The sequence below is a fragment of the Diabrotica virgifera genome, chromosome 7 (assembly GCF_917563875.1).
Source record: "Diabrotica virgifera virgifera chromosome 7, PGI_DIABVI_V3a".
NCBI classification, from domain to species: domain Eukaryota; kingdom Metazoa; phylum Arthropoda; class Insecta; order Coleoptera; family Chrysomelidae; genus Diabrotica; species Diabrotica virgifera.
Window position 1 is genome coordinate 203,450,828 of NC_065449.1, and position 23,259 is coordinate 203,474,086.

The following is a 23,259-nucleotide window of genomic DNA, read 5'->3' on the forward strand; positions in this document are numbered from 1 at the left end:
ACTTTCCACACCAGCTGCTTTTAACAACAATGCTGGCTGGATAGAAGATACGACGCACAACTGTCACCACTACGTCACTGCTAACTACGAACCATTCACGACTGAAGAAGTCTCAAATGTCATCAAAGAGCTTCATAACTGGAAATCTCCTGGACCAGACGGAGTTCAGAACTTCTGGCTTAAAAAGTTTTGGAGTATTCATGAGTGCTTATCAACATTGATTAATCATGTTATTTCTAATCCGCAGGAATTACCATCATTTCTAACTCAGGGAACTACTTATTTAATACCCAAGGATCAAAATAACACCCAAGATCCATCAAAGTACCGCCCAATTACTTGTCTTCCAACTTTGTATAAATTGGTCACATCCTGTGTAACCCGGCGTATCTACCAACACTGTGCTCTAAACAATATCATAGAGCCTCAACAGAAAGGATGCGCTAAGGGTTCCATGGGTTGCAAAGAACAGCTTATCATCGACTCAGTTATTTCTAACCAGGCATTCACTAAAAAAAGAAACCTTTTTACTGCTTTTATTGACCATAAAAAGGCCTTTGATTCAGTACCGCATGAATGGCTAATAGATATATTGAAAATATACAAAGTAGATGATAACATAGTGACCTTTTTAAGACATATAATGAGAGATTGGAAGACTAAAATTCACCTCCAAATACCTGGTGAAAACAATATCGAAACCGAAAATATCGCAATCAACCGGGGCCTATTTCAAGGAGACTCGTTGAGTCCATTGTGGTTCTGTTTAGCTTTGAACCCCCTTTCCCAGCTATTAAACTCCACTGACTCAGGTTTTAGCATTAAAAGCAATAATACTGTGGTAGCGAAGCTCAATCATATGTTGTATATGGATGATTTGAAATTAATGGCTTCCACTCGAGAACACCTAGAAGAGATGCTAAAAACTGTAGAAACATTTTCTAATGATATTAGTATGCAGTTCGGTCTAGACAAGTGCCGTGTTTTGAATATAGTCAGAGGAAAGGTACAGCCCGATGGATTCGATATGCAAAATGGCCAGAACATCGAGGCCATGGGCGACAACGATATGTACAAATATCTTGGAGTAAAGCAGGCGCGGAAAATTGACCATAAGCAAATGAAAACTGAGATAACTACTGAGTTTATAAGAAGGGTAAAACAGCTGCTTCGTTCACAGCTTAACAGTAAAAATTTGTTTAAGGCACTAAACACCTACGCTTGTTCCGCGCTTAGCTATTCATTTGGTATTGTTAAGTGGACAAAAACGGATATAGAAAATCTTCAGCGAAAAGTACGAACACACCTCACAAAGGCACAAAAACACCACCCTAAAAGTGCAGTAGAACGAACGACATTACCCCGGTATTTAGGAGGAAGAGGACTTATGGATATAGGTGAGCAATTAGATAAACAAATTGCTAATTTAAGAACTTATTTTCAGATGCAGGCTGAGACATCTACTCTACATCGCGCTATCTGCGCAGTAGATGACACAACACCGATCAAACTGAGGGAAGCAGAACTGCGCATAAACCACCTTACGAAGGACGAAAAAGTGCGCGCCTGGATGGGTAAACCTTTGCACGGGCGACATCCCAATGAGGTCAGCCAAGATTATGTCGACAATATAGCGTCGAGCTACTGGTTGACATCAGGAAAGATGTTCCCTGAAACGGAGGGTTCATTACTGGCCATTCAGGATCAGGTTATACCAACCAGAAACTACCTGAAATATATCATCAAAGACCCTCAGGTTCAAAACGACAGATGCCGATATGGATGTCAAGCCCAAGAAACCATCCAACATCTTACAGGGGGCTGCCAGGCATTTGCTGCAACTGAATACAAGGAACGGCATGACGCAGTGGGAAAAATCCTTCATCAAGAGATAGCTGTCAAGCTGGGACTTCTCCAAACGGACCATCTCCCGTATTATCAATACGTCCTTGAGAGTATGCTTGAGGATGGCAACTACAAGCTATACTGGGACCGCACTGTGCTCACAGACCAAACAGTGGCACATAATAGACCAGATCTCGTACTAGTTAATAAATTAACAAGACAAACAACACTAATTGATGTGGCGATACCTAACAACAATAATCTACGTAGTAAATTCACTGAAAAGATCGCCAAGTACAGAGATCTAGAAATTCAAATACGAAGGCAATGGAGAATGCAAAGTACCCAGACGATACCTATTGTTATATCTACTACTGGAGTCATTCCGAAGAACCTCCTCGAAAGCATAAAAAGGCTGGGTCTAAATGAACATCTTTACAAGACCATGCAGAAAGCTGTACTACTCGCAACGGCCAGATGTGTACGAAAATTTTTGGGAGATACACCTGCATACCAAGTCACCTAGGGCTCGATAACACGGAAAGAGTCCCACCAGAGCTCAATCCTTTTGATACCGTAGGTATCTGGGATGAGTCAATTTTCCCCTTAGAGGGAGTGTGAGCCGTATGGCTAAATCTGGATAATAATAATAGCTTTATTGCCCAACAGTTTCCCATTTATAGGACAAATACAGAAAAAAAATCACATAATTCATTAGTATAACATCTACAAAGTAATAGTAGAGACCTAATCTAAGTAAAGAGAAGCCATTTTTAACAAATCATTAAGTGAGCACGAAAAAATATCACAATGATTGCAAATACTATTATAATTCTTACACATGACAAAAAGAGGCGATTTAACTAATATATTTGTTCTTGCTCTTGGACACTTAAATAAAACGTTTGATCTAGATCTAACTCGAGGAACGTTGAAATTAATTTGTGCTAATAAATCACTACAGTCAATACTGTTATGTAATAATTTATACAAAAATGTTAATGAACTAATTTCTCTCCTTAATTCTAAACTAACCATGTCAACTCTACAACATAATGTATTATTATCACATCCACGGTTAGGATAGATTCCATCAATTTTAAATATCAGATATTTTATAAGTTTTCTCTGTACTTTTTCAATATCTTTTGTATAACAATTATATATAGGATACCAAACTAAACTGCAATATTCTAATTTTGGACGTACTAGAGAATAGTATAATAATTTTATTGGTGTTATGTTGGTGAAGTTTCTGCAATTCCTAATAATGAAACCGTACATTCTCATAGCTTCAGAAACTTTTTGTTCAATATGCAAATTGAAAGTTAACTTGCAGTCAAAAATGACACCTAAGTCTTTGAGGCTATTACATTTTTCCAAAACAGAGTTCTGAATTATATAGTTAAAGTTAATTGTCGTCAATTTCCTGCAAAAACTCACTACTTTACATTTTGCAGAATTTAATAGTAGTTTGTTATTAGTACACCATGTATCAATAGCAGTTAAGTTACGCTGAAGTTCTAAACAATCGCCAATAGTGTCGATCTTACAGAAAATTTTCAAGTCGTCCGCAAAACACAATTTTTTACAGTTAATTTCTTGAAACAAATCATTAATATAAAGTAAAAATAATAACGGTCCTAGATTGGAGCCTTGCGGAACACCAGACTTAGACAGAATTAAATCTGACTTAAAGCCATTATAGAATACATACTGTCTCCTTCCTATTAAATAACTACCAAAGAATTTAATTAAATTAACAGAAAATCCTAAATTTGATAACTTGGATAATAAATACGGATGAACCACCTTATCAAATGCCCTCGAGAAATCTGTATATACGACATCAATTTGTCCTTGTTCATCTAATACTTCAGAAATAAATTATGTCATCACTACCAGGTTTGTGACGGTAGATCGTTTATCTATGAATCCGTGTTGAAAAGGTGCAATATAGCCGCGAACACACGGATATATACGATTATACAGAACAATCTCGAAAATCTTTGAGAAGTTACACAACAGAGAGACAGGTCTGTAATTAGATATATCAGATTTAACTCCATTTTTAAATATAGGACATACTTTTGACTCTTTCCATATTTCAGGATATTTTCCAGTTTCCAAAGACAAGTTAAACAGTTTTTGAAGCGGTTTGACAAATATTCGTGTACAATCTTTAACTAGAAATGCTGGAATCTTATCTGGACCAGTCGTCATTTTATTTTTTAATCTTTTAAAAGCTTCCAGAATTTCATTTTCTTCAAATTTCAAAAAATTAATGGTTGGTAAATTAAAACCCTGAACGCTGATGTCCTCTGGTTCATTATTGTCAGTAGATACATATACTTTTTCAAAAAATGTTTTAAAAGCGTTGACAATATCCTGGGGATTATCAAAAGTATTTCCCTCATAGCACATTTCACCTGGAATTCGCGATGACTTATTTTTAGTATGTACATAAGACCAAAATGATTTTGTTTCAATGGTAATACTGTCTTGAATGTTTTCAATGTAATTGTTATATGCAGTTTTAATTTGCTGTTTAATAACTTTGCGCAATCTTTTAAATTCTATGTGATATATTTCGTTTCCTGTTTTTCTATACTTTTGACGGTTTTTGGCTTTGAGTTTAATATTTTTAATAATATCTGAGTGATACCAATTTGGATACTTATGTTTATAATTTTTGTATACCGGAACATACCTATCAACTATTGTATACAATATATTATAAAATTGCTTTAATGCTATATTTACATCATCGTAATTATCTAAAAAGTCCCAATTAGTTTGTAATAGTTCAGAATACAGAGAAGTGAAATTTGCTTTCCGAAAATTATACATTTTCGAATTAGAATTTGGTAAAAACCTAATTTCCTTTTTTCCCAAATTATTAATCTTTATCATAAGTGCAGGATGATGACCATCTTCTTTAACCAGTGAAGAATTATCATGAATAATATCACATTTCTCTGATGACATTACTAAATCCAACAAACGACCTAAGTTATTAGGCACATCATTGTATTGAACTAAATTAAATAAACTTAAAAAATCTAATACAGTTGATGTTTTTTTATCTAATCTGCTTTGATCTACAAACTTGGGTGCATTGAAGTCACCTAATATAACAATGGTTTCATTAAATATATCCAGTTGTTCTAAACATTCAAAAAAGTATTCGAAGTCTTCAGAACTTAACTTATCAATAATATAAAGAACTAAAACATAAAATTTTCTATAACCAACACAACATTTTACAGCTAACATATCGATTAGGGGAAACTGTAGATCGTATGTGGATACATCGATAACAGACGATTTAATCTCCGTCTTCAGCGCTAATAAGACGCCTCCCCCAGTGGTTTTATCTACAACATCAAATTTTCGATCCTTTCTATACACATCGTATTGATCAGGAAACAACTCTAGACTGGACACATCCTTGTTCAGCCAGGTCTCACTTAAAGCAATAATGTCATATTCACCCTCACTTACACTAGTATAAAACTCTGAAACTTTAGAGTTAAGACCACGTACATTCTGGTAATAACATATAAGTTCACATCCTACAACACTGTCGGGCTCTATTGGTTTAAAGGCACTACCTTGGGTATACCATTCATATACTTGATTTTGAAAGATCCATTTCCACTCGCGTTCATGTTGTTTAGTTCAACCTTTACATTGTTGTAATAATTAATTTGATTTCTAGTTCGATCAAATGACATTGACACATTTTTGTAGTTCCCATTTCTTAGAAATTTAGCTTGCCGTATTAAAGCAAATACATCATTTTCATCATCTAATATGACCTTAATTGGTCATATGTAAGATGGAAGTATGTGGAATCAAAAAATGTAATAATCAATTGAAAAGGACAAGATGGTGGAATAAAGAAGTGAAAACAGAAATAAAAAAGAAGAGAATGGCATGGAAAAAATACATCGAAACGGGATTAGAAGAAGATAAAGAAGAATATTACAAGCAGAGACTATTGGTAAAAAAGACTGTCACACAAGCAAAAGCAAAATCATGGAAAGAATTTGGAGAAAAACTACAAGAAGGATATATAACAAATAATAGAAACTTTTGGACGACAATACGACACATGAAGGGGGGAAAACGAAAGGAGATAAATGCAGTAAGAGATAGATCAATGCAAATTCAAATAAACCCAGAACAAATATCTAGGATATGGAAATAATATTATGAGGAAAAATTTGATACCGAAGTAACACAGGTTGACAATGTAATAAATGAAGGCCAAGAAAACACAGAGATAGACCAAATAAGTAGAGAAGAAGTAATAGAAGGAATATCAAACATAAAAACAGACAAGGCAGGAGGAGATGAAATTGAACCGGAAATGATAAAATACATGGGAGAAGAGGGAATAAACTGGCTATGGACAATATATAAAGAGGCGTGGGAAAACAAGCAATCCCTAGAGACTGGCAGAATAACATAATTGCACCAATATACAAAAAGGAGAACATATAAACGGCGAAAACTACAGAGCTATATGTCTGTCATCGGTATGCTTTAAAATGTATACGAAAATAATAGAGAAAAGACTAAGGCAAGAAGTAGAAATGAAATTGGGAGCTGAACAAGCGGCCTTTAGACCAGGAAGACAAACAAATGACAACATATATACCATCAGGAACCTAATCGAAATATGCTTAGACACGGTTGGAAAACTGGTATTAGCATTCATAGACCTAAGAGCAGCATTTGACACGATAAAAAAACAAATTATAGGGGAATGCTTGAGGAAAATAAATGTACCAAACAGATTGATAAAAACTATAGAAAGCACTTACAAAGAGGTAAAAGGAAGAGTACAAATAGCAGGGGAACGATCAGAAGAATTTAATTGGAGTAGAGGTTTAAAGATAGAGAATAGAGGATTAAACAAGGAGATAGTCTCAGCCCTTTGCTATTCATAATCGTAATGAATGAATTAATAAGAAAAACTAGAGCAAGAACCAACCAACTACAGACAATATAGGATACCATAGATTACAACCGGTAACAATAGAGTCCCTAATGTATGCTGACGACATAGTACTAATAGCAGATTCCGAGAACAAAATGCAGAAAATAATGGATATATGGGTAGAGGAAATAGAAGAGTTAAAAATGGAAATAAACGAGGAAAAAGTAAGATAATGATAATCAACGGCAAAGAAGATAATGAAATAAAGATAAAATGCAAAAACTCAGAACTGGAAATAGTTACAACTTACGAATATCTGGGAAGTATCATTACTAACGACGGAAAAATAGACTGGGAAATAACAAATAGAGCAAAGAAATCAAACAAGTTATACTATGCTTTATCCCCAATACTGGGGAAAAGAGGACTTGCAAGAGAGACAAAAATAAACATATATAACACAATAGTAATACCGACTGTGCTCTATGCAAGTGAAAACTGGACAATTCTGGAAAAACATAAGAGCAGAATAAATGCAATGGAGATGAGACATTTAAGAAGGATAGTTGGAAAGACAAAATGGGATAGATTAAGCAACGAGACTATTAGGAGAATGGCCAACCAATAACCAATAATGAATAAACTAAAAAAGAGACAAATGAATTGGTATGGGCATTTTATGAGGATGCAACCCAACACAATTACGAGAAGAATCCACGAAGCAAGGAACATTGCAAAAAGAAAAAGAGGCAGACCAAGAAAAAAATGGATACAGCAAATAGTAGAGGCGGGAAAAGTTAAAGGAAAATCACTTGAGGAATTAAAAATAATGGCGGAAAACAAAAAAGAATGGAAGAGATGGGTGAATGTAAATTAAAATACCGATCCCAAATCCGACACCCTGATAGGTTACAAGGAAGGGGAGAAAGAAAGATAGTTTGTTTTTGACGTCCTGTTCGGATGCATAAATAAAATAGTAACTGTTGGGTTTATCATATAAAATGATGAAAATATTACTCAAATTAATACCTTAAAACTAGTCCATTTTTCGAAGGCACCTAGATTGGCACTTGTGGCTACAATGAGGGCAGCAGCAAGGATGAACAGCTTCATTCTGATTTTTCTGAAAACATAATTTGAAATAATAAGTAGCTACCTAAATGAAAAAATTAAATAAAATTTTAAAACTAATCTTTTCATATTTTAACATACATAATGGATATTGGAGAGATGTTGAAGTTAGTTATGTAGACCATTCTACGAAGGTATTAATTATATCATAGTTCCTTCTCTTTATTTTTCTCTCTCTCTCTCTCACTCTCTCTCTCTCTCTCTCTATCTCTATCTCTTTCTGTATCCCAACAACCTTTCGTGGGTCTTGGATGTCTGTACGACTTGCTTTCACCTACTTTGGTCAACCAATCTTCTGGCCAGTTGTATATTGCCATGGTATGCAAATCTTTTGGGATGTTATCCCACCATCTGAGTTTAGATCCACCTAAATCTCTGAGCTTTTATCTCGTTGATTTTATTTGGTTGGTTATAAAATATTACCAGTCCTTCGTTTGTTTTAATTTGATACCTATAGGTCTACTGGCGATCAGATTTTCCTTCCGTGTCTGCTTGATGAGCCATTATTTATTGACTCTATGCACATGCCCTGTCCACCTCAGCATCGGGGCTTTTACCTCGTTGATGTTGTTTGATGGGTTATAAAGGGTTCCTTTGTTTTAATTCGATAGTGTCTTGTTATCCTATCAACTGTTCGGACATGTATTTTTCTCTGTTAAGATGATGTCGAGATCATCGAAGATCTAAATACAGAAAACTATCTTTGTCTCAAATTTTTGGTATTTGATGAATAATAAAATCTTTTACTAAAAACTGTTACTCCATGTAATAGACACAATAACATACTGGCAATATTGGTGTGAGTGAATGTTGAGTATTCGAAAGAATTTGCAACACGCAAGAAATAAAAGAATAATCTCAAGTAAAATAAACATACGAGTTAAAAAAACTTGCTTAAATTACAAGAACGAGCATTATAGGGAAAAATTACTAACCAAAAGGGCCTATTATCCATTACTTAATGAAGATTATTTATGAGTAAATTATGAAGACCTTAAAAAAAGTTAACAAAAAAATTAAGATAGAAAAATAGTAGTTATATACTAAATAGAGGAATAATTGAAATTGAAGAATTTGGGGAATATCTTACCTTCTGAAAGAACAACAGAATACAACTTGTAGATCCTAGAAAAGTTTAACTTTTATACTATATTTCTAATCTTGATCCTCTTGAGATTTGATAAGTGCGAAGGAATTTACACAAAAGCAAAAAAATTGCATACAATCTATATCGAAATGCGTTTTAAAGAAATATTTTGTGATAATATCTTTCAATGATGAGTATCAACCCTTGAACTCACTTATTTAGTTCTATTTTTTAAAGAAATAGGTGACTACAAAATAAAGTAATCTTCGTTATTCACAAAATGTTTGATCCATCGAGTTTCGTTTGGTATTCAAAGTTATTTTGTTTGTATATTTAGCTCTTTATGATAGTAATAAAAGAATGGTAAAAAATGTCGAGATAGGTACCGAAAAAATCGTAATTAGATCATACGATGCAATAAGCCTTTCTCTGATTGGACAATTAGCCACACAAGAATTCTAAACAGATTTAGCGCAACTTATCCCTGCTGTCTTTAACGTGCCAACTTAAAGAATATATTTATAGACTAAGGATTTCCACAGTTTTCACTGTACTCCTTCACTCAACCGTTCTTTCCAGTTCCTTCTGGTTTGTTAGTCCGCTTGCGGCAGATTTCTTCTTTTCATTGCTTTGTCCACTTCACTTCTGAAATATCTTCGGGGTCTGTCTCTTTTCTTTCTTCGTATCGGGCTCCACTCCGTTATTCTACGCCCTTTGTGGCTCAGTGGTAAGAGCGCCTACCTTTGGATCGAAAGGTCCGAATGGTCGTGAGTTCGAATCTCACCAGGGTCAGGAATTTTTCGTTTATTATAAATTAATAAATTAAATTAGTTTCTGTCCTTGTGGGATCGGTACTCACCGGAGTGACCGCAGATATTCGAATACAATTAGCGTCTCTTTGCAAAGACAATGATGTCGACTTTGCAAAGTAACAAGACACTTTCTCAACACACACAAACACTACAAAAACTCCCCTGAGTTAGTGGTAAGTTATAATTTAAAAAATCATTATGAAATTGACTGACCAGTTAGTTGTGAAAACCAGTGCCAATAAAACACAAACACACACTCCGTTATTCTGTTTAGCCCACGTTTTTTGTCTGTTATTCTGACATGTCCGTACTAGATTAATTTCCCCGTTCCCATTCTTTTCTTAATTTCTATGTTATTTAGTCTATCTCTTCTTATTACTCTGCAGCTTCTTCTTAGAAATTCCGGACATCTTGGTTATTAGTGCACCCTATGTAACGCATAGCTGAATCTTATGTTTGTGCGTCACATTGTTGCCATGTCATTTCTTTCATAATTTCAATCAATGTTAAATGTACCTACAAGAATAATAGAATAAGATCGTTTACTTCTCCGTCAATATACTAGGAAGAATGACAAATGAGGTGTCAAATGAAAGCTTATAATCCAAGGATAGTACTAAAGGTGAGAAATTAGACCTAGATTGTCTGTCCCTCAAAAAATCAGCGTTATATTGGAGATTTCTAATGTCGACATTAAAAGTAACACTATTTTTTTTTCTATAAAATATTTTGATCTAAAACTTACCAGAAAACTTCTTTGTACTCTCTACTTTCAAATAAACGTGATTACGAAGCTAAATTTTTAACTTCGTCACACAACTGTTGCGATTAAACTTTGCAATGCACAAATCCGCATTTATTTTTCTTTGAAAAATTCATAACCTTTATCATAATAAGAATAAAAACTTGAAGCAGGTACCTTTTTCTTCAGAAATGTTAGAGCTATATACTAGGGTGGGCTGAAAAAAAAGTTTTTGGATATAAGAATTCTAATAGCGCGGAAAAGTGGCGCATATGCACGCTAATAACGGGAAAAATAATAAAAAAATTCCTGATTATATTCATCAGATCGCGCAAAGGACTCAAAGTTTTAGAAAAAGTAAAAAAAACCATTTGTTCAATAATCTGTAAAAAATTTTCAAATATTGTTAATCAAATTCTAATAGCGTGAACAAGTTGGGGAATGGTACGCCAATAACCAGAAAAATACATAAAATATTCATGGTTATATTCTTTAGATCACCCAAAGAGCTTAAACTATGGGTATAAATAGCCTGCACGCCATTGCATTGTGTCTGGACCTTGGTGCGCCAGTCTGTCGGCTACTGCGCTGCAAGTCAGTTAGTTGTGTACTGTGCTAGTGATTGTTATAAGAGTGATCGACTTATCGTGCTTGTGCGTGTTTGTGTGCGTTAACCACAGATCTTACAGGTATTATAATACAGATCTATTTTGTGTAATATTACAATGGCGGGTCAGCAAAGTATAATTGTTACAAGACAATCTCATCTTTGCCCGTTATTTGGATTACCGAAAGAACTGAGTGGCGCAATGCTGCCAACATTCAAGGATGTTCTATTGTGTTGCTTTGAAGAGAGGTATAAAATAACTATATCACAAAATTCTAAGAAAAAAGTACCATTTTCTCCTATAGCAGATGCTGTTGCTTCTCAATTAGAGTTAATATACAGTAAAGCGTCAATTTCAGTGGTTACTCACACACGAATTGTGCATGATGAATATTATCGCTTAAGGAAATCTTACAACCGGGACCATACAAAGGAAACATATAAGAAACGCGTTGAGGCTTTTGTAGCTGAAGCAAATTCTAAAATGTTCGATATTGCAGCCTGCAAGTGTCCTATGACATTTACTTGTGTATGTGGAAAAAACTGCAAGCTTGTGTGATTGTCCCATAGCTATTGACTGTATTTGTGAAAAAATAAAGAGGATCCCAAATATTGAAAGAAGGTTTCTACTTGACCAGCGTACATCTAGATTAAGATATATTGCTAATTTGGATAGAAAAGAAACTTTAAATATACCGTTAAAAGACGAAAGAAGAAAACAACGTACGTTGCAAGAAGTAACAACTTCAGAATCCTACCCTGATACTGATATTGACACAAATAAAACAGGATCTACTCGAAAGCCACCTAAAGAAAGGAACAGTGAAACCAATTTATCGCAGCCAGGAACGTCAACCTCTCAAATGCGTTGTAAATTGCCGTCTGCTGCCTTATTAAGCGATAGATATGGTGTGTGTGACAGAGCTACAGCTGCTATAGCTTCTGGTGTTCTAAATTATCTAGGGATTGTATCAGATTTGAACATGTCCAAAGTTATCAACAAAAATAAAATAATAAGAGAAAAGCAGAAAGCTCGCCAAACTGTGAAAGAAGAAGCAAATCAGTCAAGACTGCTAAATGGAATTTACTTTGATGGTAGATGAAACTATTGTGCAAGAAAAGGTAGGAAACAAAATGTATCGAGGAACTTTAAAAGAGAAACACATTTCAATAACTAGTGAACCAGGTAGCCAGTTCATTGGCCACGTAACGCTAAATGACGGTACAGGAGTTGAAATAGCCAAATCTATTTTAAAAAATTTAAATGATAATGATTTTGATATAACTTCAGTAGAAGCAATCGGATTTGATGGCACGGTTATAAATCCCGTTTGGAAAAGTGGCGTCATACATTCCATTGAAGTCGAGCTTAAGCGTCCCGTGCAGTGGTTTATTTGTTTACTACACTTCAATGAATTTCCCTTCAGACACTTGTTTGAATACTTGGATGGCCAAACAGCGGGACCTACATCATTTTCTGGGATCATTGGAAAACAGCTGCGTGCTTGTGAGAAACAACCTGTTGTAGATTACTTACCAATCCAATCAGAAAGTATCAATATTACAAAAAAATATCTGAGTAAAGACCAGTTGTACCTTTTGGACATGGTAAAAGCAATCCAGACCGGACACTGTGAACCAGAACTTGCTATAAAAGATCCTGTGCCAATCAGTCACTCCCGTTGGTTAGCATGTGCTAACCGTGTTTTAAGACTATACATCTCCCAAACAAGTCCTTCAAGAGAGTTAAAGACACTAGTGGATTATATTATGATGACATATGCTCCTGTATGGTTTGATATAAAACAATATCATTCAGTGAAATACGGGCCCAAACACATATTTAAAGTCGTGGAAACTACAAGGAATTTTCCAGACAACATTAAAAATATTATCGATCCTGTCATCGCTAGAAATACGTACTTCTGTCATCCAGAGAACATGCTGTTGGCGATGGTAACAGATGAGAGACGACACATCCGAGAATTAGGTTACAGGAGGGTGCTTAAGTCTAAGAATCAGAAGATGACGACAGAAAGTGTTAGAACATTTAAGGTTCCCATACTAAATTTTAATGCTACGGACTATATCGAATTGATAGATTGGAATACATGTATACTTACACCACCTCCTTTAATGGAGAAGATGACAACGGAGATAATTTCATCTCTCATAACGGACGAAAATATACCAGACTTTGAGTTTTTAAAATACCCATGTCACACTCAAGCTGTTGAGAGATGCGTCAAGCTAGTGACGGAAGCAGCAGGCAAAGTGTGCGGACATCACAACAGAGATGGGTATATAAGAGCTACTTTGAAATCTAGGGCTGTGATGCCAATTTTTGAAACTAAACAAAATTTCAAGGCAAATCCCATAAGTTAGAGTCCCACGGCCAAATTGGTTGGATGGTTGGGTAGGGTGTGGGTGGAACTCGATTTGCAGCCACCTCCGCGCTGGTGAGTTCTGGGTCATTTCAGCAAATGGTTATATGGTTTTTATCTAATGTTGCTAAAGTTTTGAATGGGACATTTTCCGAGGAATTACAAATTAGCCAGATTTATTATCCGCTCTGAAATATGCTCCAATTACATCTGTCGATGTCGAACGTTCGTTTTCAATGTACAAATTAATTGATCGAAGACATAGTTTTAAGACCGAAAATATTGAAAAACATTTAGTTGTTTCTATTAATGATAAAATTTTAAGGGTTATAAATAATAAGTTATATTCCTTTATTGCCTATATTTTGCATAAATGTTAATATTTATGCCTTTTTTAATAAAAATCTTTGCCTATATAGGCGCCTTTTTCTTCAGTTTTTGTTGTCTATAAATCCGAGCTTTAATTATTACATTATTTAATTCCTACATGCTAAGCAGACTATAACATCTCCACATTCTCAAAAAACACACAAAAGTCATAATGAAACCGCACAGTGAAATGAGACACATTTAATGAAATGCAAACGACTTATTTCGTTTGTAACATATGAATAGATCATTTTTGTAATAAATATTTTACGATTTCTAACATTGTTGTTAATAATTGTGGCATTCAAATGTACACTCTGTACATGGCAATGTTGGAAGCAGTTTTCGTCGGGCGTTGTAGAGATTCCTCCTTATCAATGCAACGTCCGCTGCAGGCAGGTCATTTTGAAGCTCCTTCCGAGTGATTTTTGAAGGCTTCTCGAATAAATCGTCAGTTGCCTTCCTATTGTAAAACCCTTAGCAATTAAGATGGTTGGGACCGAATTTACTCATTGACAAAAGAGTAGAAAGTTTTTAATTTAATCTGCTACCTGCCGGGACCCAATTTACGATCACCGCGATCACCCAAATAGATGTCGGTAAATAAATCACATGAATAGACAAGTAAAGGGTGATTCATTTAGAGGTACCTTTTTGGTGGGGATTTGATGGGATATTGTAAATGAATCGTACTACCTGAAGCATAAGCATGAGGAGCGGCTAGAGTTACAACAATGATCCCTGTTTTGCGCATGAGTCAAAATATTTACAACGTTGTCATGTTGCTTACACATTGACATCGCCGGGAAATTCAAAATGTTAGGTCTTTGCAAAGGTAGTTTTAAGGAATCTTTTATTTTGATAAATGACATTAAATATTTTTGTAAAGTAAACATAAAAATAAAAATAACCTATAAAATTCTATTTGTTTTGTTACCTGTACCTGTAATAAAATCGTGTGATAAAAGTTAAAATAAGATCAAAGATCATTGAAAAGAGTAAAACGTTGAATTTAATTATTTTGTCAGTTAAAGAACAACATAACCATCATACAATATGGAAGTGCAATTAGAAATTCTATTCTAGGTTAAGTTGTTAAATACTTTTGCATATTATGGGTATATAAAATGGGGAATTATGGACAATATATTGTTAGGGAATATCGAGCCCTTAAACTGCCTAATGACACCATTGCAGAATCTTCAAACAGCAGTTGAAGTGCTGTATAATCAATCGCAAATTGCCTCAAGAATTGTTATTTAAAGAATATTTTATTTGGTATTTTATAAAGAGACGATTTCCCATATTAATATGTGAAATGAGATGCAAGTTACCTTTTGTTCTAAGAATAATATCAGCTTGTTCAGTTTTACATAATATTGCAGTTGTTGATAAAGAAAACTTGAAATACTGGCAAATGAGGGTGCTGTTATTTAATCGAACAAGCTGTGGCTGTACCTACATTTTCAACCAGGAGCAAATCTAGTGCAACTAAATTTTGTGTGTGTTTGTTTTAAAAGATTATTCGCCATTTAACTCGAACTTAAATGGTTGCCAGATAACAATTATATGTTCGTGGTAGATTAGTGGAACATACTTTTCAGAAAAAGTATATGCTGGGAATATGCGTAATTACCATTGGGAATGTGCAGAGCAGATGCTGTATATACTACATTACAGTACTTAAATGTTCTATTTGTATATGTACTTAGAATGTACCAAATTGGCAGACTTACTTACTAAAGTCACTAGCTAGTTGTGTCTGAGTTTAGCGAACCGACTATATATATAAATTTTGGTTATTTATATAAATATATAATAAAATATAATATATTTAAGTATTATAATATATATTCAGCATTTTTATTTTGATACACAGGTGTATAATAAATTATATATTATGTCTTCAAAAGGGGTTAGGAAGGGCCATAACTATGCCTTTGCTAGATTATTCTTGTTTGCCTTGTTTAAAATTTTTCTTTAAAAAATGGCACAGCTGTAGCTGTAGGCTTCAGCATAAAAATGCTGAATATATACATAATACCTACTTACCTATATATATTATATAAAATTTATATAAATTCGTAACCAAAATTTATATATAGGTATATATAGTATATATTTATACTATTTAACACGTTGACGAACAACAACATCTATAGACGTCTAATCTCCATTAATGTAGCATATACATTTGACGCAGTGTCTGTCAACGTGTTAAGTAATAGTAATATTGATTTTACCGTAATTTTTTTTTAAATAATTTATTTAAGTAATATTGATGAACCGTTTGCCTTTGGCTCTAATTCTGATCTTAGGATCACATTCAACAACAACTGATTGTAAATTCATTTCATTTGTGAAAACAAAAATTTCTCGTTTTCATTTAATACAATTAATTTTTAAACTTTTTGCCATATAAACAATTAAGAAATATAAATAAAAAAGGGTTCAAGGCAGGTTTTGTTTATATTCGATTCAGAGTTGGACTACCATCTCCATATAGCAACTATTTCAGCATCCTTATGCATCATCAGTGAAGTTTATGCAGTCACAACCCTGAAGGGAATATAAACATTCTGCCTCTTTTAAGGCAAACCATCGCGATGCAATCGACTTATTGTTATATGTATAAATCGACTTACTGTTAAATTGTTTGTTTTTTCCAATTCTTTAACTGCAACTAAATAAGGTTTTCTCGCAAAGTTTTCGTTCAAAATTCCAATCATTAAATTAGCTATATACCTGCCGCATACATCTGTCGTTTCATCCACGATAATATACAAAAAATTGCCCTCTAACTCCCGCTTAATTTTTGAAATACATGGTCTGGATCCCGCGTATGAAAAAAAAGTTGATTAATAGCAAGCTGAAAATTTGTTAATAGCTTAAGGGTGTCTAGTCGGACAAACTTTGATATATGGGAACACTGGAACAGGGGAAGTTTTAATTGTGGAACAGGTTAAAAATTTGGAACGGTCAGGTCACGAAAACGGCACATGTATTTTGTCCGACAGAACAGACTTAAACTCTCCGAACAGAGATTAAACTCTCATGCAAAAATCAGACTGCTATTTATCACCAAATGGGCGTTTTAATGAGTGTAACATGTAGACTATATCAAATGACAGGAATTATGACAGGTGATAAATAGCAGTCTGATTTTTGCATGAGAGTTTAATCTCTGTGCGGAGAGTTTAAGTCTGTTCTGTCGGACAAAATAAATGTGCCGTTTTCGTGGTCTGACCGTTCCAAATTTTTAACCTGTTCCACCATTAAAACTGCCCCTGTTCCAGTGTTCCCATATATCAAAGTTTATCCGACTAGACACCCTTAAGCTATTAACAAATTTTCAGCTTGCTATTAATCAACTTTTTTTTCATACGCGGGATCCAGACCTATCCACATAACATTTTTCCACAGTATGTTTTCTCAATGTACTTTCGTCCGGTAAGGATTTATTAAGATATTTTTCGAAAAAGTATTTAAAACTAGGGTTATTAACTTTATATAGAGGAATGTTGGATGCAATCATCATCTGGCATAAATCAAATTTAAATGCGTCTTCCTCCTTTTCTTTTGAACTTTTGAACTATCCCGCAGAGATATTTGGGCTAAGTTAGAGGAATTTAATTTTTCCAAATTACGTTTATGAAGTGGGGTTCCACAATGCTGGTCAATAAAGTAGTTTTTTCTACTTGAAATGTGAGAATTAAAAAAAAATAATTAGAATTCTAAAACCGCTTTAGAATTTAGTTATGTTGTGGGACGAGAAAAAAAGAGAAAAAATAAAACTTACCGATTTGCCGCATGGTTTACAAAATGCTCCATCTCCTTCTAGAGAAAGTTCCGAATAAGGTGCGATCCATAGCCTTAATTTAGATGTCATCTTTTCACACAAATGTCTAAAACGTTTTAAAACGTGTTCTTTGCTTTTCGGTATACGCAACAAAACTAAACTAGGATATAGCAATTTGTGACTAAACTCTGATACAGTAACCGACTGTACAACTGATAATAAACTAATAAAGCTTAGGGATTTCCAAATAGTTAACCCTCAAGTCTCGATCAGGTAGGTACATTTTCCTAGAAATCTGTTATATAAACAAACCATTGATATTTTATTATTGACCCAAAATTTTATTATAGAATGGTTTAGTAATAGAATAATATCATGGGTAATACCATGAAATTTTAAAAAAGGCACAAATAGGCGGAATTTACGAAAAAAGACAAAAAGTGCAAAAAACAATTATAATAGGCAAAATAGGCATTTTGCCTATAATCCGAGCTTTATTAATAATTCTAATGTACAGATACACTAATTTTAATTTTATGTAATATATCAGAAATTATTCAATACCTAACAAGATGTTATGATTTCCTAAACCCCTCATTAAATAATTTACTGGGGACCGAATTTAAGTAATTCCCGTCTACATACAGCCATTGTTAAAAGTATAAAAAGTTTTGTTTGATAAATGGCATTCAACTTTAATTGAATATTTACTATTGAATGGGTTAATAATTATTTTACTTATAGTTTGGTTTGATAACCGGATACCTCAACAAATTTATGTTTTTCCACTCTCTTTGTGAGGAATGGATTAGATGGTGATTATTTTTAATAATCTATTGAACTACGATATAAAGAATTAGTTAGATAGGCCAGTCTGATCCTAATCATAAGGTTAAAGTACAAACTTGTACAGATAGGATTATATATGAATCTTAAGCAATTTAGGAATTTGTTATGCAACGTTAATATTAAAAAATTGAAAACGAAGAAAAAAAACTGAATTACTTAGAACTAAGACAGATTTTCATGATAACTAGTAAATTGAGGAGAAACACCAAGAGTTATCTACAATATACTACACAGGAAAATAGTACTGATGTCATATCATGACAACAAAATACGAATTAAGCAAAGACAGTAATGATCCCAATACTAACAGAACTATTTAACCATCGCAGGACCAACCTTTTAGTAGAAACATCGAGGACCAAGAAGGTCCAATAAATGTCCACACATAAATTAATCAAAAACGTGCTTCTTTATACTAATTTAAAAATAACACTTTTATATTATGCCTAGACTTATATAATATTATTCCTACCCGTAGTATTTTGCTTCAGTGGAATTGGCATCATCGTAGGATACAGAAACATTTTTGATTTCTTGCTGTGCTTACCGCATACATACAGTCGGAAAATGAAAGAATACCCATGAACGATCACATCAATCACTTATTTTGTAGTTGCTGTCTTTTTCTATAACAAACGTTTGTTGTTTATAGAGAAAGACAGCAAATACAAAATAAGTAATTGATGTGATCGTTCATGGGTATTCTTTCATTTTTTTCGACTGTACTTGCATTTTGAACAAACTATGGTTGTATTTGCCCACTTATTATATTAGATTTCTTCTTTTAGATTTCTTCTATTAGACTTCTTTTAGATTTTGCTAATTTGACACATGAATGATATCGTCCCTTTCCATTTTGGGATGGTGTTGAAGGTATTCAAGGGGATTATTTTTATAAAAGTCAAGTTTTTATAAAAGTATGAGAAAATAAATTAAATTATAGAAATGCTAATTATCTCATCTAATAGGGCAGTAGTACGACGACAACTACTAATTGTTTGAGATTTTTAGGAACAAAGGTACATATTTAGAAAATCGGATATATTGCAATGTTGTGGATACTTTTTAACCCTCCTTGGTACTTCTAGTGTTAATAGAGAAAATGTAGTAGCAAAATGCCTGACACTGGAACGAGAGTCTAGTAATACTCCTACAAAAAAAAAGCGGACAAAAAAAGTGGACCATAAAACAAGCTATTAACAATTGTAGAATATATTTGAGATATAGGCAACAATGTAAAACATAATATATATGAAAACGCGACTAAAATAGTCGATTTTTTTGCGATTGTAATCGTACTTATTGTACCAAGTTTTTTTCCTCAATTTGGTTTCTAGTCTGGTGTAACGTGTTGGATTTGTAAAGGTAAATTCTTGCCACAAGTAGGACCATTTTCTCATCATTTTATGTTTTGATGTGTTTATTTGTTCATCCGTAGTTAATTCGCAATGTATCTGTTCCTGTTCCCCCATTTCTATGCTTTCTTTGGCAATTTTATCTCCAATTTCATTATTTGTTATTCCTACGTGTGTTTTAACCCAGAAGAATTTTATAAATTTATTTTGATCTTGTAATTTTTTAATAATAATTGTTTGGGTGATACCAAGATAATACCATTTGTTGTATTTGAGTTGCATTTTAAAATTTTAAGAACTTAAAGTGAATCGGAGAAGATAATGGCATTCTGTTTCTCTTCCTGTTGTACATATTCTAGTGCTTTTAGAATTGCTATTACCTCAGCTGTGAAGATAGATGTGTTTTTATGTAGCTTATAATGTTTTTGTACACGTTTAGGTATTACGAAGGAACAACCTGTGCCGTATGGCCGTAGTTAGCCTTCGGGCCGCATAAAAATTCTAGAGGGCCGCTGGTTGAGTATCACTGATGGACCGTAGAGGTGTAGGGAAAAAACAAGTTTCTTGGTTAAAAACATTCGTTAATGGACTCAGATATCAAATGTAGGACAATTATGTCATATTTCAGAAGATCGAGATTTTGATTGGTCTTCAATGTTGCTGTTTAAAATAAATCCAAATCATTAGTTTTTTATTTATCTTTATTTTTGAATTCTATTTGGTGTTTCATTTGCATTAAATCATTTACAATTTAGGGTAAGAGTTCATGAGGTTAATACCACACAAGTTTTCACCACGGGCAACTCTGATGTAACCTTGTTCACCCCAGCTAGTTCCCCATGAGTTCTTGACAATGAATGCATCTTTAGTGTATCCAACAGCAAGAACACCGTGATTGAGGTTGGTTCTACAGTTTTTGTTGTTGAAAAGTCCACCTCCGTATAATTGCCATGTATCAGCATCAACAGCGATGGAAACTGGACCTACGCTAGCTAAAAACAAACCAAATGTTAGCATTCGTACGTTGTAAGTTGTTAAAATTAAATTAGATAATTTATTAGATATCAAAATATTCAAAGGCATGTTGTTTTCCGAAGATACGTTAAATTGAAAAATTAGAATTAAAACAAGAAGTATTTCTTTGAAAGTGGAAGAAGACCCTACAGAAAGACGACCTGATACAGAGAGAATAAAAAGAGTGCTAGAAACACCAGAGATGAAAACCCTTAGAAAAATCGATGGTAAGATACGGTTGGACAGAGCTAGAAGTACAGACATACGGCGGAGGTGAAGAAACCTTTGTCAATGGACTAGCTTATCAGGTTATCAGCAGATGAATTATTATATGATGCGCAAGATCGAGAACGATATCGGCAAATTGTCATGGAGCAATCCACGCCTTAGATTTGGGCACGGTACTCCAAGAAGAGTACCGTAGTTTAGACCTAAATACCAAATAAAGATGTTTCTTAGCATGGACAGCCTTTAATCGATTAAAAGCAGTATTTAAATCAAACTTACCCAACAGTTTGAAGGCAAAAACCTTTATGTTCTGACATATGGAACTGAAACTTGGGCTCTTAACAACAGCATAGTCAACAAACTTCAAGTGACCCAGAGAGCTATGGAACAGAGAATGTTCAATATTAAGCGCAGCGATCGCAAATCCAATGAAGAGATAAAAAGACGATCAAAAGTAACAGATGTGATCCAGAAGATTCCCGTGTTAAAATGGAACTGGGAAGAACACATCGAAAAAAAATGACAACCATTGGACGATGCAAATTCTCGAATAGTGACCAAGGGCAAGCAAAAGAAGTAGAGGCAGACCTCAAACAAGATGGACTGATGACATGAAGTGAATGGCTGGCCACAAATGGATGCAAAAAACAGCAAGCAGATATGAATGAACTTACCAACAGCGGACGCGAGTGCATCTTCAGTTGTTTCAAGTTCTACGTAGCCACTAATGGAAGAGAGTGGTTTGTTCTCAACATTCTTGCAGCGATCATCTCTGCCGGTGTATGCATATTGAGATTCGGAAGAGAGACCATGGCGTTTAACATAGTTAAAGGCATCTGTCATCAAACCTCCGTTACAACCAGCATTTCTTGATGTGTCACAGTCTACCAATTCTTGTTCACTGAGAGGAACACGTTGATTTTTGTGGATGGCGAGTTGACCTTCGAGGGATCCGGTCTGGAAATATTAAAGTAAAAATTTAGAAGCAACTATTAAAATTTGAATGAGTACCTAAAATATTTTGTTAATTCATTTGAAAAAAACTTAGGTATACAGCTCTTTACAGATTAAAACATTTGTTGTTGTGAGTGATGTAAAACAGTGATGTTTTACCTACTAGCCTAACTTTTTTGCTAACTTGTATATATGTTATAGTCAAAGCCCGAATTTCAGGCACTCCTAGGTTTGACTAGGCAATCCTCAGGTCTGACTGACGATCTTAGTCAAAGCCCGAAATAAATTACAGTTTCGACTTTTTGACTAGTCAAACCTAGGAGAGACTAAGTTGGTCAGGCAAAGGTCGATATTTAATTTTATGAAATGGGGGTTTGACTGGTCAAACCCCGATCAGCTATTAAAATGTCGTAATTTGTTAGATTAGGTTTAATAAAATGTCACTTTTTAATTTTAATGTTTATTATTTTTATATTTTTGTAACTAAAATAAAATAAATAGTGGTTATTCTCACATGTTGAGGTATTATGGCATTTAGAGTTGCACAATACGTTAGACCTTTTTTACACTTACATAATTTTGAAGAGCATTCCTTATTGCAGTAGCATTTTATAAAGCCTTGTCCTCCAAATTTAGCATCTTTTGTACTAATTTCTCTTAGAGATATCTTAACGTCTGGAACATCTTCGAATATAAGAAAATTCTCTTTGCATTCTCTTATTTGATTTCTTGAAAAAAGAATGTTTATTGTTCCGTATTTCGTACCAACTCTATATAAACCGTCAATTGTTTTAGCTTTATGATACCCAAAATATTTCGAGCATCTCCTTTGGCTATATCAAAGCTGGGGATAGGTATTCTTACACAGACAGATTAAAATAAATATAGGAAAGGCGATTGAAGGTCTTCATGCCCAGGCTAATGCAATGAAACAATTAAGTGAAAAAAAAATCCTCCAATTTCGATCGGAATAACTGTAACAATAATACCTATCTCCAGCTTTGGTAAAGCCAAAGGAGATGCTCGAAATATTTTGAGTAACACACAAGATAAAACAATTGACGGTTTATATAGAGTTTCGTATGAAATACGGAACAAAAATGCAAAGATAATATTCTTAATTTCGAAGATGTTC

General features: G+C 34.0%; 1 protein-coding gene across 4 annotated transcripts in view; it reads right to left on the reverse strand.

Moving 5' to 3' along the window:
• LOC114326560 (cathepsin L-like proteinase) overlaps positions 1-23,259 on the reverse strand; it is a 42,233-nt gene that overhangs the window by 14,113 nt on the left and 4,861 nt on the right. Inside the window, exons 1-2 of one of the 4 annotated variants that reach the window (XM_028274957.2) lie at positions 9,015-9,100; positions 7,823-7,916 (exon numbers count right to left, since the gene is read on the reverse strand). In XM_028274957.2, the coding sequence (XP_028130758.1) occupies positions 7,823-7,906 (84 nt within the window). In that variant the 5' untranslated portion in view covers positions 7,907-7,916; positions 9,015-9,100. Of the gene's footprint in view, positions 1-7,822; positions 7,917-8,859; positions 8,916-9,014; positions 9,101-20,611; positions 20,921-21,844; positions 22,128-23,259 lie in introns of those variants that run through there. The other 3 variants (XM_050657221.1, XM_028274955.2, XM_050657220.1) reach the window with 3 other exon arrangements.